Consider the following 14,144-nt stretch of genomic DNA (forward strand, 5'->3'; position numbering starts at 1 on the left):
TCTCTCTCTCTCTCTCTCTCTCTCTCTCTCTCTCTCTCTCTCTCGTAAGGAAAGACATTATTTCTAGTGTAAATAAACCCAATAGGCTGTCCAATTTGAAATTTAAAATGCAAATATTATCAATCTTTTTAGAATTGTTAGCTGCATCCTCTTCCTTTGCAGTCCAATAAGACAGGTCACTAATTCGTGTGGAGATAGAATTCTTGGAGTCACCTTTGCCAGCACTAGCGCAAGTGCAAACAGTCTGATAAAGGTTTCTTCCATGGTTGTGATGAAGTTCAGGACTTCTCACACTGTTTTGGTGGATATGATGAGAAGAATCGGGAGTTCGGAACATCAGTGCGTTATGTCGGGGCATGTAGGTTCGGCTGGGGTTTTCTTTCTTTCTTTTTTTTTTTTTCAATCAGTACTCATCATATTCTTACGAGGACTTGCTAGACGAAGCATTACTGCATTATGATATTACCCAAATAGTGTCTCAAGTAAAAAACATAAACCGCATACTTGTACAAAAGATTTGCTGCTGTGACACAAAGGACAAAAATCATTAGTATACTGATCGTTCTGAGCATTCAGTCAAAATGCTTGTCATTCATATAATTAGTAGAACCATCGAGGAGCTTTATTTTTGTTAATTCTTATGTGATAAAGCAATAATTACAGGAGGCTTTTAAAAGATTGGTACTCAAATTAGTGGACTGTCCTATTGGATGTGACCATATCTTCACTTTTTCCTTACACAGTTAATTTTCTTTTGTTTATTTGATTTACTTATTATCATATTTATTTATATATTTATTTATTTGCACCAGATGCTTGCTTAGTTATATTGGGGTTACTTCACCTGCTTGGAGAAAGGAAAGACTCCATTTTTGCTTAGGTTAAATTTCAGTACCTTTGATTTTAGAATGGTGTGTATATATTGAAATTTCTGAATATATTATCACCTTAAGATATACATCTACTTATAAACTTTATTTTAATGTCAAAATGTTATTAATGTTTTCATTATTATTTCTTCCTTAAGGTACCAGAAGAAGAACTAAGAACAGGGCAGTCTAGTGTGTATTTGATGGTGCACCTGTAGCTGAACCAACATGTATTTCTGTGGCTGTAGTCTCATTGGTAGCAGGGCTTTATGTGTTTAATATTGAACATCCAAAAAATTGTGGCAACTATTTTAGTTTAAGAAAATAAAAGGACCAAGCTAGATAAAATTAGATCGTGGAAAGAAGTACGAAGAGCCAGGTTCTCAAATAGATGGATAACTTGAATATATTCAGTTATAGTGTTAGTGCAGAGTCGATAGAGGGCTTTAAGAGAGGATTAGAAAACATTTATAGACAAGGATGATAGGTAAACATATAGAGACACATTGGCATGTGTTGGCGAATGATCTTGTAACTACTTATGCTCTTACTTGGTTTACTATCACAAAGTATTAATGGCCAGAACTCATTCCAGAAGCAATGAAATTGTGGTGAAAGTAGGATGTGGTGAAGATAGTGATAAAATGATAGAGAGTTACTGAAAGTGAAGATAATCACTGATTGAGGAGTAAGACAAACAATAATGAAAAAAATAAATAAATTGTGGTAACGTAACAGTTTGTAGTTGAGTAGGTAGTGTATGATGTTGTAGAGCATGATGTAAACCATCATACTCTACAACACTGGGAATATGATTTTTGCATAGTATCTTACTGGATTCTAAGAAACTTTATCTCTGAGTTTCCGTGGGAAATCCATAGTTTTTGAAACAGGCATGGGCACTACCCCCAAAAAAATTCCCTGGACTCGATCCTGTAGGATAGGTTAGGTTAAGTGAAGTTAGATTAGTATCCCAGAGAGGGTCCAGGGGGGCACAGCCCCTGGCTAGTTTAGGTTAAGGTTCTAGGGACAGATTAACAAGATTTCTACTCTATTAACAGAGGAACACTTCAGAATTCAGCTAATTATCTCTGTGGCTTCTGAGAAAAAGGTGATGGTGAAAGAGCAATGCATTTCTGAATACAGACAAAAGAGGTAGATAGGAGAGCCACTCATAACACAGAGGTCAAGTTGATAATGATACAATATGACTATGTAAAGTGCATTAAGATTGTGACTGCTTTGATTAGTACAGCTTACCTTGATATTATAGTCTCTTATATGTTTAAATGAGGATTTTGAAAAACTACACTCACAAGTGAAAGGTATCATCATTTTTTTTTTTTTTTTTTTTTATCGTAGGTTAATTTTTGATGAGCAAGATTACCTGTGGTTGCTAAAAATAAAGTTACATGTGCCATTAGCAGTCAAAGGGTTAAGAGACAAGTATCAAGGCAGCTCAGGAAATAAATTGGTTTTACAACCTTTGGAACACTTCTAATATGTACAGTGATTAAATATACCACTTTTCCCTTTTTCCTTGTATAGGTTTAATAGGGACCCAGAAGTAAGTCTCTCTCTCTCTCTCTCTCTCTCTCTCTCTCTCTCTCTCTCTCTCTCTCTCTCTCTCTCTCTCTCTCTCTCTCTCTCTCTCTCTCTCTCTCTCATCTACTTTACAGGAAGGCAGAATTAACCATACATCCTTTTTTTTTTTCTCTCATCTGTCTTTTAAGGATCAGGAAGTGAATCAACCTCATTTTCATTACATTATTATTTTTGAGATGTTGTCTATTTGTTTCCATGTATAAAAGCACTGTACCATTCTTAATACAGTGATCCTTGTTTTACAGGGGCCGGTTGGTGTACTTCTGTTTCCTGTTGTTGGGTCTGGGAACACTGCTGCCATGGAACTTCTTCATCACTGCACAATCAGTAAGTGCATAGCTTCTGACACTCACTTTCTCGGTGGTTTGGAGTTACTTGATGCACTTATTACTGACCTCCATGTCACAGTTAAGAGGAGTTATTGTCCCTCTGTTTTGTTCTCCATTAATTGGTGAAATATTCAGTCTCCTCACTACTGGATATTAAGTGATAGTAGTATGATAATTCTTTTATTTGTAGCGACAGTGCACTCAAAGTTAACCAAGGTCCATTCTGGTCATAGCAATCTTGGTTTGACTAGTAATGTGTTGAACATGTAAGAGGGGCCCCAAGTCAAAAAAAAAAAAAAAAAAGAAAAAGAAAAAAAAAATACTGAAGTGACAGTTCCTAAAGAAAGGTCAAAAGAATCATTCAAAATTAGAGGATAAGTGTCTTAAAACCTCCCTCTTGAAAGAATTTAAGTTTTAGGAAGGAGAAAATATAGAAGTAGGCAGGGAGTTTGAGAGTTTACCAGAAAAAGGATGAATGATTGAGAATACTGTTATGGTGATTGTCCTGCCAAGGGTACAATCCTTAGTGATGGCCTCTCATTGCTAATTTAACCCACTTTCAGATCAGCTTCTCTGTATTAACAGTGGTGCTCTTTGCAGACCATTACTTAAGTTCATGCATACATTCATGGGTGGTATGACTTACATGTACAGAAGTAACACTGATATCCTATTTACAATATTGATTAATTTTCAGTACTGGGATTTCAAGCTGGAAAACAAAACAGCCAATGGAACACGGACGCATTTACAAGACTTGTACACACCCATGCAAGTCTGCCTTTCTCAGATACCCAACTTTATATTCCTATTTATTAATGCACTCTTCAGTCACAAGTGAGTAACTGGCATAGTGCTCTTGCTTTCCTTTACGTTGTATAAAGTATTCCTTAATGTATAGATGAATGTAGAGTAATTATTGTTCTGCTGTAGATTTTGTAATCATGATTAATTTTCAACTTTTCACATACTACAATTTTGAGAGTTTTACCAATTTTGTTTTATATATCTGGGATTCACAAAAAGATCTCAAACTCATTTCATTGCTTGATTTTGGACATGCATAAAGTTATCATATCCCTATTGTTTGCATTTCTGTGTTAAGATATTATTCAGGTAATGTGCATAGATAGTTACAGTGTCAGCTGTGAGTGATGAAACCTGTGCATAAAAATGCATTCTTTTCTGATTGACAGGATCCCCCAGCGAATCAGGCTCCTGGCTTCCTTGACGTTAATGATCCTGCTTTTCTGCATCACCACTGTATTCACCCAAGTGGATACCAGTGAGTGGCAAATTGGCTTCTTCGCCCTAACCATGACTGTCATCATCCTTATCAACAGTAAGTGAGACTGTTGGGAAGACACTTCATGTTATCAAAAACATTGCCATGCCAGATGGTGGGCCACATATGTGTTACCACTTATAGTTCTAATGGAAGGAAACTAAATATGCAGACTTACATTTCTTATTTGAAAATTTTGTAAAGTATGTATCCTCAATTTGGAATGAATTTGACATTATGTAACAGTATGTATTTTATTTTTTTTAAATGGAAATACTTAAATGCTGCATGAAATTGTAGACAGTGCTATGCAACCTTTACTTACCATCATCTATTATTTTATCTATTTCTCTATTTATTTGCATCATCTATGTAATTCATATCAACACTACATATGTGTCAGTATTACCATGCCACATCATCCACAGGTGCTGGTGCCATTTTTCAAGGTGGCCTGTTTGGTGTGGCAGGAATGTTTCCCGAGAAGTACATAACTGCTGTGGTGTCAGGCCAGGCCCTTGGAGGTGTGTTTGCTTCAGGTGCACGGATTGTATCTCTCTCAGTGGGAGCAAAGGATGAAAATTCTGCATTCATTTACTTCATGATTGCTGTCATCGTCATGATTTTCACTCTGCTGGCTTATTTATTCATGTCAAAAACAGTAAGTAAAATTACTTTTTTCTTTGTGGAAATAATGTGTTATGAGTGTACAAGTATAGCATTTCAAGTTTTTGTTTACAGTAAGTGTATTTTGTCTAAGCTCAGAGTATGCATTTATAAGAGAAGATTTCACACTATGAAAACTTAAGTTATTTAATACCTATCAGTAAGTCAGTCAGTCAGTTGGTCATTCAAGCAATTGTCTTCCAGGATTTCTACAAGCACTATACCAATTGCCAAAAGCCTGAAAAAGGATCTGATGATGCCCCTCAAGCTGAAAGGACCTTTAGTGAGCAGGTCCAGATATTTAAGGAGATTTGGCCACTGGGAGTATCCGTGTGGGGTGTATTTGCTGTCACACTTGGTGCCTTTCCAGCTCTGTGTGTCAAAATTATTTCCACTGCAGAAGATGAAACTTGGTCACGTATGTATTAGATTTATTGTATTTTGTCTTATTTAAAATTTGTTAGATATCTATAAATAACTATTTCCTAAGAGTGGTACAATCTAGAGAAATGAGTGATGTACCTATTTTTCTAATGTCCTTCATGGAAATTACTTTATATATATATATATACGAGTATATATATATATATATATATATATATATATATATATATATATATATATATATATATATATATATATATATATATTTCTTCATCACAGTAAAGTACATGATGATTTTCTTGATTATTTGAAGTCAGTTTTCATAAGAATAAAAAATAATACATTTTATTTTTTTGTTATTTTAGAGGTGTATTTCCAGCCAGTTGTTACCTTCCTTTTGTTCAATGTTGGTGACTACATTGGACGTCAAGTGGCTGGGTTTATGATGTGGGTGAGTGTCTTACCTTCATTGACATTGTTTTATGGTCTTCAGACTAGATGGAGTAACTTGTAAGATGTGTAGTGTTCTGATATGACATGATATACGAAGGCATCGTAAGGCATCAGAACTGGTAAAGAATAAAGATAATGAACATAGTGAAGAAAAGATATCTGAGTAAATAAAGTGTGAGAGACACAGTTGAAAACTTTCTCATTTAGTTTTTATAGTCACTTTTATATTTTATCCTGCCTCTTCATTCAGCAACAACGGCAGTAAGATTGAAAATAAGGGTTTTGTTTTGATGTGATAATGAAAGGCTTGTGACAGAGGACAAGGCTGAGGTGGCCAGCAGCATGATGGCAGCCATGCTGGGCCTGGGCCTGCTGACAGGAGGCCTCTCATCATTTGCCTTTGCTCTAATTAGCTAAGAACTCAACTTCCTTGTGGTACATGGCGATGACTATTGTGGGCTGATCAAATCACCCATGTATGCTTATTTGTACTGAGGTTAGAATAGCCATTGAGCTCTAAATGATAAAAATTCAAGGAATTTTTACTAGCAAGTATTAAGAAAATTGCCCATCTCACAATGGCAGATAATTTTTTTTTTCTGGTAGATTATGGTGTTCTCGATGAATCTACAAATAATTTTCACAGCAGATCAATATTTTTTTCTTTGCCCACCTCCCACCATCCATAGCATTATAATGAATTTGTGGTGCATATAAATAGGAGTCAAAATACTCAGAATGAAAGGATCTAACCAATGGAACAGGTAAGATTTGCTGCTGTTAAATGGGCATATTTCTTTATATATAGATGATGAAGTTCACGAGATACAGTAGAGGTGAACAGGGAAAACATTCAGAGTTCTTTCCTTTTCTTTACTTTATTCCTTGTAATATTTCACCTTCACAGAACGTAAATAAATACCAAATTTCCTTATGTATTTAAGAATCAGTGTAATGCCCTACCTCCTTTTTATACAGTGAAAATTAATTCTGTTTAGAGGAAAAATTGCATGACTTATTTTTACATGAATTTCAATGGACTTTTTATGTATTTATATCATGTAGCCCGGTGATGTGGCAAGCATGCTCGGCTCATACTCAAGAGAGATTGAGTTTTAATCCTCAGCTGGCTGGAGACAAAGTAAGGTTGTCTCCTTAACTCCTAAGTGATGGGTGATGCAGTGGTGTGCATCTCAGGGCTTTGACATGTGATGCATATGTGTGCCAAATAATTTTCCTGGTTTAAATCAAGCAGAGGCAAAAGAGAAATGTTTTGAGCTTTATTTGGTAACACTTATAAAGCTGCTCCCTACCACTTTTTCATGATCTTCCATCTGGTAGTCCATACAAAGTAAGAATCATGGAAGGAAGTGATTTGCCCTCATCCCAATACATGGCCCAGCGCAAATGTAAGCCAATTTTGCCCACTCCCAGTAAGTGCTATTAGGCAAGGAATCACATTCATGGAACTTCTGGGCACAATGGAAGAACATTCCTTTTAAGATGTGGGGAGAGTGGTGAGGGACAGAGGGGATAAGACAAGATAGAAGCTGCAGGTGCACGAGCTGTAGCCAGTGCTATATCCAGTGTAACAAACTCATAACGACAACCACTGTTGTAAAGTGGCTGATACATTGTTATTCGACCTTTACTTCCAGCTGAACTAAGATAACAAGTCAGACAAAAACACCATTAGAAAGGAGAAGGATAGGCACTTTTTATGCTCTAAGTTTCATCATTCTTTGATCTGTATTAAAGGAAATACCAGTAAAATGGCTGGAAGGCGATTAACGAGCGAAGCCTGATATTCAATTCACTCTAGCTCAAAAGTCTGCAAGAACGCAATGGTTCTGCTGTATACCGTTGGATAGGAAATTTCATTCTGCACTCAATAATATGTGTCTGCTCTTGTTGAGACAAAAAGAAAGTTGGTTAAAATTGCAGGAAAATGACCAAATTACATTTTTGACACCTTTCTACTATTTGCAAGTTACCCATTGACTTCAACCAATAGAAAAGATGAAAGCTATATCATATAAAATTGATAGAGTTGTGCTATCATATGGTGTTAATTTCGTTATGATCGGCTGCACAGTTCCAGAGATATTAGCATTTGAATAGTATTATTGTCGGGCTGGGCCAGACCAGGCTGCTCAAAATAAAATGGTAACCTCTATAGTAAACTTCACTTCGCTCATAATAACTCTTAAGAATGAGAGTGATTTTTCTCTTAAAAATGCCTGTTATTAGAAGAGATTCCACCACTAAATGCCCATCGCTTAAGTTTTAAATGTTGTAAACCCTGGTCACTTAGCAGAGAATAGGTACAAGGTGTAAGCCAAGAGTTGTGGCCTTGCAACCCAGCAAGAGTGGAAGACAAACATTCTTGCCCTTCTGTCATTCACCTATGGTCATCTGCTGGTCACCCAGCTAGCCACTCTCCTACAGAAAGAGCTCGACCAATGACCAATCTTTGGGTAGGACTGAGACCACTCATACACCAGGACAGCAAGGACAGACTCCTTGGATTACATCCTGTACATACTTCCTGCCAAATGAATAGGGGCTACAGCTTGACTGTCTGCCTTGCCACACCCAGGACTTGAACCCAAGCCTTCTCAGTTGTGAGCCAAGCGTGCTGACTACTACACTTTGCAGTGTGTGTGTGTGTGTGTGTGTGTGTGTGTGTGTGTGTGTGTGTGTGTGTGTGTGTGTGTGTGTGTGTGTGTGTGCCTGCATATATGTGCATGCATGCATGCACCCCCAACAATAGATTAGAGATAATCTACAAATCTTTGCCACACACGGAAAGGTAAACAGGCAAAGGTGTGAAAGATAATGTTTTCAAGAACTTGAAATATTAATACATAATGTGATGAAATGTTGAATTTTGTAATGCTATTGAATTACATAATACTCATCATTGTATTATTGTTTACTCATGACAATGATGTGCATTTCACAGTATGAATAAGGTGATTTAGATGTGTAGCTGTACATGAAGTACACAAAATGGCTCTCAATAGATAGCCTTGACAAAGCATACCACCAAAGTTGTCAAAGGTAGGGATAACTTTTTTTTAGTTAACTGTCATGATCATTTATCATCATCATCATCATATTGATCATCATCACTACCACTGTTGGTATTACCACCATCATGTTTCTCTAGCAAAAAGAGTGTTGGGATCCAGACTTCAGGAGAGAGGACTAAATTATACAAGCCAAACAAGCTTTGCAGTGTGATCCATTAACATGACATTAGAGTTTGTAATTTTTCATGGTATGTAAGAAATAAAAAGTAGATTACATAACAGAAAAGTCTTTGAATCAATCTGCTTTGAATGTTATCATGAAAACTGGTTTTCAGAGCTCAGTATATCAGTATTGTATAAAAATGCACATCACATTTTAGTCATAGTGTTATATATATATATTTTTTTTATGAAACTGTTAATTTGCACTTATGATACTAAATAATTCATGTCATGGCACAGCATTTGTTTTTGTTGGCAAAATACTGTTTGTATTATGATCTTTGTAGAAGGCTGGGTCTATTATCCATTAGTTCCATGTGAGCCAAGTAATTAAAACCATCACTTTGTCAAATGTTTGTTTTTAGTGCAATTTTTACCTGTAACTGAATTTTCTCCTTCCCAGAAAATTTACAAGCTTTGCATATTAAGCAGAAACTTGTTTATGTCAAGAAATGCTTGAATTTCAGCATAGCTTTAATATATAACACAATTATAGATAAATAGATCTGTAGTGAGCTGACACATTCAGCTGCCTGCCACAGGTATAAGAGTGCATTATTCCAGTGGACTTAGGCAGGTGCTCAGGAAGCTCACCGTCCATGTGTCAGAAAGTTGGCCTTTTTCAGTAACTCAGGGAAGCCATCCCCTGCTACACACACACACACACACACACACAAGGGGAAAAGAAAGAAAGCTGAAGAGGACCACTTGTAGGAGTGACATCAAGAAGCATAGTTTCCCCTACAAACATTTGGAATGACTTAGATGAGAGTGATCAATGCAAGAAGTATTCATGACTAAGGAAAGGTTTATTACTTCTAGGTATGGGAGATGGGACAGTTTGAGCACAGTTCCCTTATTATATGTCAGGAATAAGCACACATACACACATACACAGATATATTATCATAAAGCTCTTCTTTAATGTAATATTTGATAAAGCAATGGAAATCAAAATTAAAACTAATTGCCTTACACTATATTCTAAATTATTAATTTAGTGCCAGTTTATAACTGCCTCTTGTACCAAAAACATTGGCATATACTCGTATATATATATATATATATATATATATATATATATATATATATATATATATATATATATATATATATATATATATATATATATACAGAATTGAGGTACAAAAATGCATAAATCTGCTTCCAAATATATTCAGCTCCACAGATAATGCCTCTCTCTCTCTCTCTCTCTCTTTCTCTGTCAGTAGTTGCACAGGTCTTCAAGGGTATTTTTACGGTTTTATTGACAGATTAACAACATTTGTACATTAATAACAGGAGAAACAGCATTGAAAACCCTGATAATCATCTTTATAGCTTTGAAAAACAGTCGTGAGAAGAGAGAGAGAGAGAGAGAGAGAGAGAGTAGGAGCATTTCAGTTGAGCCTATTCTACCCTGGTTCGTGTTTGCTGCGGTGACACGGTGCCGCATTGAGTGAAGATTGCGTTCATAATCACTTATCGGGGGTGGAGTGGGGAAAGGAGAGTCAGGAAGTGAGGATATTTATATTATTTGACATATTATTTGATAGCATGTCAACTTTTGTGTGTGTGTGTGTGTGTGTGTGTGCGTGTGTGTGGGTGGGTGGGTGTTGGATCAGTGACAGGTGGCGCTGGGGAGTTACCACGGCGAGCGGCTGGCTGGCTGCAGTGTTTTGGTCAGCACTGGTCAATCTTGCCCTACACGCTCTATTAACCAGTGTTTCCGTCATCCCGACATCTTCTTCCTGCACCAAGCACCGTCAAGCATCACCAGAGAGGCACGAGTACGTAAGGTGAGTCCAGCAGGGCCAGTCTCTCCTCAGTCAGCCTTACTGCCTTCACAACACCCTAATCCTCCCTGTAATGTCTTGTATTCGTTTATTTAGGATTCATTATTCGTTATTTAGTTTCTTTAGGGGTTAATTATTTATATTTAGGTTTTGTTTACGTCTGAGTCTGGAAAGAGTTGGAAATTTATTCAAATATTTAATGTTCGCCAATATGTAAACAAGCTGTCAGCTGTGTTATTAGCCATTATTTGCCTCGTCTCTCATTTATTGTAAGCCTAACATATCACAAGATGGATCCACATGTCTAGCCTTCATATCCAGTGTTTCCGTCTTCCCGACATCTTCTTCCTGCACCAAGCACCGTCAAGCATCACCAGAGAGGCACGAGTACGTAAGGTGAGTCCAGCAGGGCCAGTCTCTCCTCAGTCAGCCTTACTGCCTTCACAACACCCTAATCCTCCCTGTAATATCTTGTATTCGTTTATTTAGGATTCATTATTCGTTATTTAGTTTCTTTAGGGGTTAATTATTTATATTTAGGTTTTGTTTACGTCTGAGTCTGGAAAGAGTTGGAAATTTATTCAAATATTTAATGTTCGCCAATATGTAAACAAGCTGTCAGCTGTGTTATTAGCCATTATTTGCCTCGTCTCTCATTTATTGTAAGCCTAACATATCACAAGATGGATCCATATGTCTAGCCTTCATATCCGCTGGTCAGATATATCCGTCATTGCCTGGTTTTGGTGTTATATAGGAATAAATAAGGCAACATGGCCGCCGGCTCTCCCACTGAGGTCGCCGCCGAGGGCCGCCATGATGGACTGGCACCTGTTCCGGCTTGTTGGTTCCAATATTTTTTTAAATTTTTCTGAATTAATTTATTTGGCTTCTATAGTAAGATTTTATGGTTTCTAAAAATATTTCGTTGCTTTTGAAGTGTTTTTCTTGCTTCAGTTAAGTAAATGTGCTGAATTTGGTGTTGTTTTTTTTATGTAAATAAGGGGCAGTTTGTACGGTGAAATTTACCCAGCCTGGTTTTTGGCTTTTTTGTTTGAGGCTTTAATGAAGATTTTATTGTTTCAAAAAATCGTTTATGATTTTTAAAGTATGTTGCGTTCCTGTTGAGTTAAGTATGTGGAATTTGAATAGGCTTATTGTCCCGTTGAAAGTGGTTATTTTGTCATTTTTTAGCTTCTTTATTTTTTTATTATAGCTTGTAACTAAGTGTGCATTATTTTATAAAATAGTTCAGATTTTTTAAAATGTTTTTTTACCAGTGTAAAGTGGAATAGGTGGACTTTTCAGTGTTTTTAATGGTGTCAAAATTTCCAACACTTTTTCCATATTTCACATAATATTTCTTTATAACTACTGAGACTGGAGGTGTTTTGATATTGTGAATATTAATTAAAGTAATTGTCAAGTCAGAATATATAATGCATTCGAGCCTAGCTTCATTTTTTCTATGGGTCAATTTCAAAATGAAATAAGTTACGTACGTATGGCAGCGGGGCGCCGGCACCTCGCCTGTGACGTCATCAGGGATTCGGGACTCGGTCTGCTCCAGTGTCTCCTCAATATTTACCGTAATTTCCAGTGTTTTCCAAGTGTTTCCAGCTGTTTCTAAAGTCAGGCGTGTAGATAGTTGTAGTAGAAGGAAGAAAATAAGAGAAATGAAAGAGGAGAAGGAAGAAATAAAAAGAAATGGAGGAGGAGGCAAAACAGTTAAACAATATTTAGCTTAGTTTCCCTTGCTGCGCTGCAGTTCTCTGTAATATTTGGTGTGTTTTGGGTGTTTTACGTGTTTAGGATGTATGTAGGAATGTTGTGGGGTGTTTAGAGTGTGTTTTGGTGGTGTTTAGGTGTGTTTTGGGTGTATATTTGCTGTTATCATTGTGTTTTGGGTGAATTTTGGGTGTTTTAAATGTGGTTTAGGATGTTTTTAGTTATATTGTAAGTGGTTTGAGTCGTGTGGGGTGTTTTGAGTATATTGTGGGATGTTTTTGTGTGTTATGGGTGTGTTTGGGGGTATATTGAGGTGTAGTGAGTTTGTTTTGGGTTTATTTTCTGTTTTAAGTGTTTTGGTGAGTTTGGGTGTGTGTGTCGGGTCTTTTGAGGTGTATTTGATTGTGTGCAAGTAGTTTTGGGTCTTTAAGGGTGTGTTTGTGGCGTGATTGTGGTGTTGAGTGGTGCTTTAAGTGTGTTTTGGATGTTTTGATGTGTTTTGGGTGTGTTTGATGAGTTTTGGGGTGTTGTAGTGTATTTTGGGTGTTTTAAATCTTTTGAGTGTGTTTGGATGAGTTTTAGGTATATTGGGGTGCTTTGAGTGTGTTTTGAATAAATTTAGCGTGGTTGGGGTGGGTTATTTGGATGTTTTTAGATGTTATGGGGTGTTTTGAGTGAATATTCAATATTTGGTTGTGTTTAGGTGAGTGTAGTGGGTATTTTGGGGGGGGTGTGATGTGTTTTGGTTGTGTTTTGGATGTTTTGAGTGTATTTTGAGTGTGTTTTGGTAAGTTTTGTTGCTTGTAGGGATGTTGAGTGATATATATATATATATATATATATATATATATATATATATATATATATATATATATATATATATATATATATAATGGGGAGGCAATGAGAAGAGGGACAAAAGAACATGGGATGCACTGCCTGTGTTCATACCGGGATCTGATGTCAGTTCTTGTGAAGGGCCAGAATGCATATTCCTGAAGTCTGGAAGGAGTCGTCTGCCAGCCTGTACGGACACTAGGCTGTAGCTCCAAAACTAACTGTAGGATTCTCTCTAAAATAGTCTCATTGAGATTCTCGCACAAAATTACCTATACGTAACTTAATCTAACCTAACCTAACCGCTACAAGAGTAAATGGGCCGAAACATTACCAGACTTCAGGAATGTGCCTCCAGAGGGATACGGGTTAAGGTCGCTTCACACACATCAGTGCCGTATTCGTTCCGTGCTGTTCAGTGCTTCAGTGTCAGTAAAAAAAAAATTCTTCATTTTGGAATTCAGCGGAAGCATTTACACACGTCCAGCGAAGTACCGTGTTTTGACTGAAGTGATTGTTACGTCTGCGTTCCGTGAAATGGAATATCGTCGTCACTGGTATTTTAAAAATTTTCACGGATGTCGGACAAGTGTTTGAAATAAAATAGAAGAAATTGAAATGGTGATAAATACTCTTTTTAATTGATGTAATTAATCACATTGTACATTATACTTACCACAACACACCACATCACACCACACCACATCATAACACACCACACCATACCACACCACACCACACATCACTGAGCAATGTCATCAAACAGTTTTTGGACATTCTTAAGTACTGGAAAATTTTTGTTTCATCATTAATTAATTCCTCATACAGAGTAGCAAAATCTCCTTCAGTTTCTCTTTTTCTTCCACGTTTCATGTACCCACTTTTCTTTTCTTTATTTTTTGTTAAGCAAGCATCTTGCTCTTCATCAAGAATTA

The 14,144-nt window shown here is 36.6% G+C and overlaps 2 protein-coding genes across 2 annotated transcripts in view; both read left to right on the plus strand.

Moving 5' to 3' along the window:
* The window catches only part of LOC135102541 (equilibrative nucleoside transporter 1-like), a 20,280-nt gene extending 11,080 nt beyond the window's left edge, over nucleotides 1-9,200 (plus strand). Inside the window, exons 4-9 of the mRNA XM_064007821.1 lie at nucleotides 2,720-2,801; nucleotides 3,501-3,640; nucleotides 4,000-4,145; nucleotides 4,517-4,749; nucleotides 4,959-5,172; nucleotides 5,504-9,200. Of these exons, the coding sequence (XP_063863891.1) occupies nucleotides 2,720-2,801; nucleotides 3,501-3,640; nucleotides 4,000-4,145; nucleotides 4,517-4,749; nucleotides 4,959-5,172; nucleotides 5,504-5,652 (964 nt within the window). The 3' untranslated portion in view covers nucleotides 5,653-9,200. The remainder of the gene's footprint in view (nucleotides 1-2,719; nucleotides 2,802-3,500; nucleotides 3,641-3,999; nucleotides 4,146-4,516; nucleotides 4,750-4,958; nucleotides 5,173-5,503) is intronic.
* Nucleotides 6,952-14,144, plus strand: part of LOC135102542 (equilibrative nucleoside transporter 1-like) — a 17,856-nt gene continuing 10,663 nt past the window's right edge. The window contains exons 1-6 of the mRNA XM_064007822.1: nucleotides 6,952-7,024; nucleotides 7,956-8,068; nucleotides 8,618-8,654; nucleotides 9,391-9,451; nucleotides 10,536-10,647; nucleotides 10,919-11,040. Coding sequence (XP_063863892.1) covers nucleotides 6,952-7,024; nucleotides 7,956-8,068; nucleotides 8,618-8,654; nucleotides 9,391-9,451; nucleotides 10,536-10,647; nucleotides 10,919-11,040 — 518 coding nt within the window. The remainder of the gene's footprint in view (nucleotides 7,025-7,955; nucleotides 8,069-8,617; nucleotides 8,655-9,390; nucleotides 9,452-10,535; nucleotides 10,648-10,918; nucleotides 11,041-14,144) is intronic.

This window comes from Scylla paramamosain, chromosome 8 (genome assembly GCF_035594125.1).
Source record: "Scylla paramamosain isolate STU-SP2022 chromosome 8, ASM3559412v1, whole genome shotgun sequence".
Classification (NCBI taxonomy): Eukaryota; Metazoa; Arthropoda; class Malacostraca; order Decapoda; family Portunidae; genus Scylla; species Scylla paramamosain.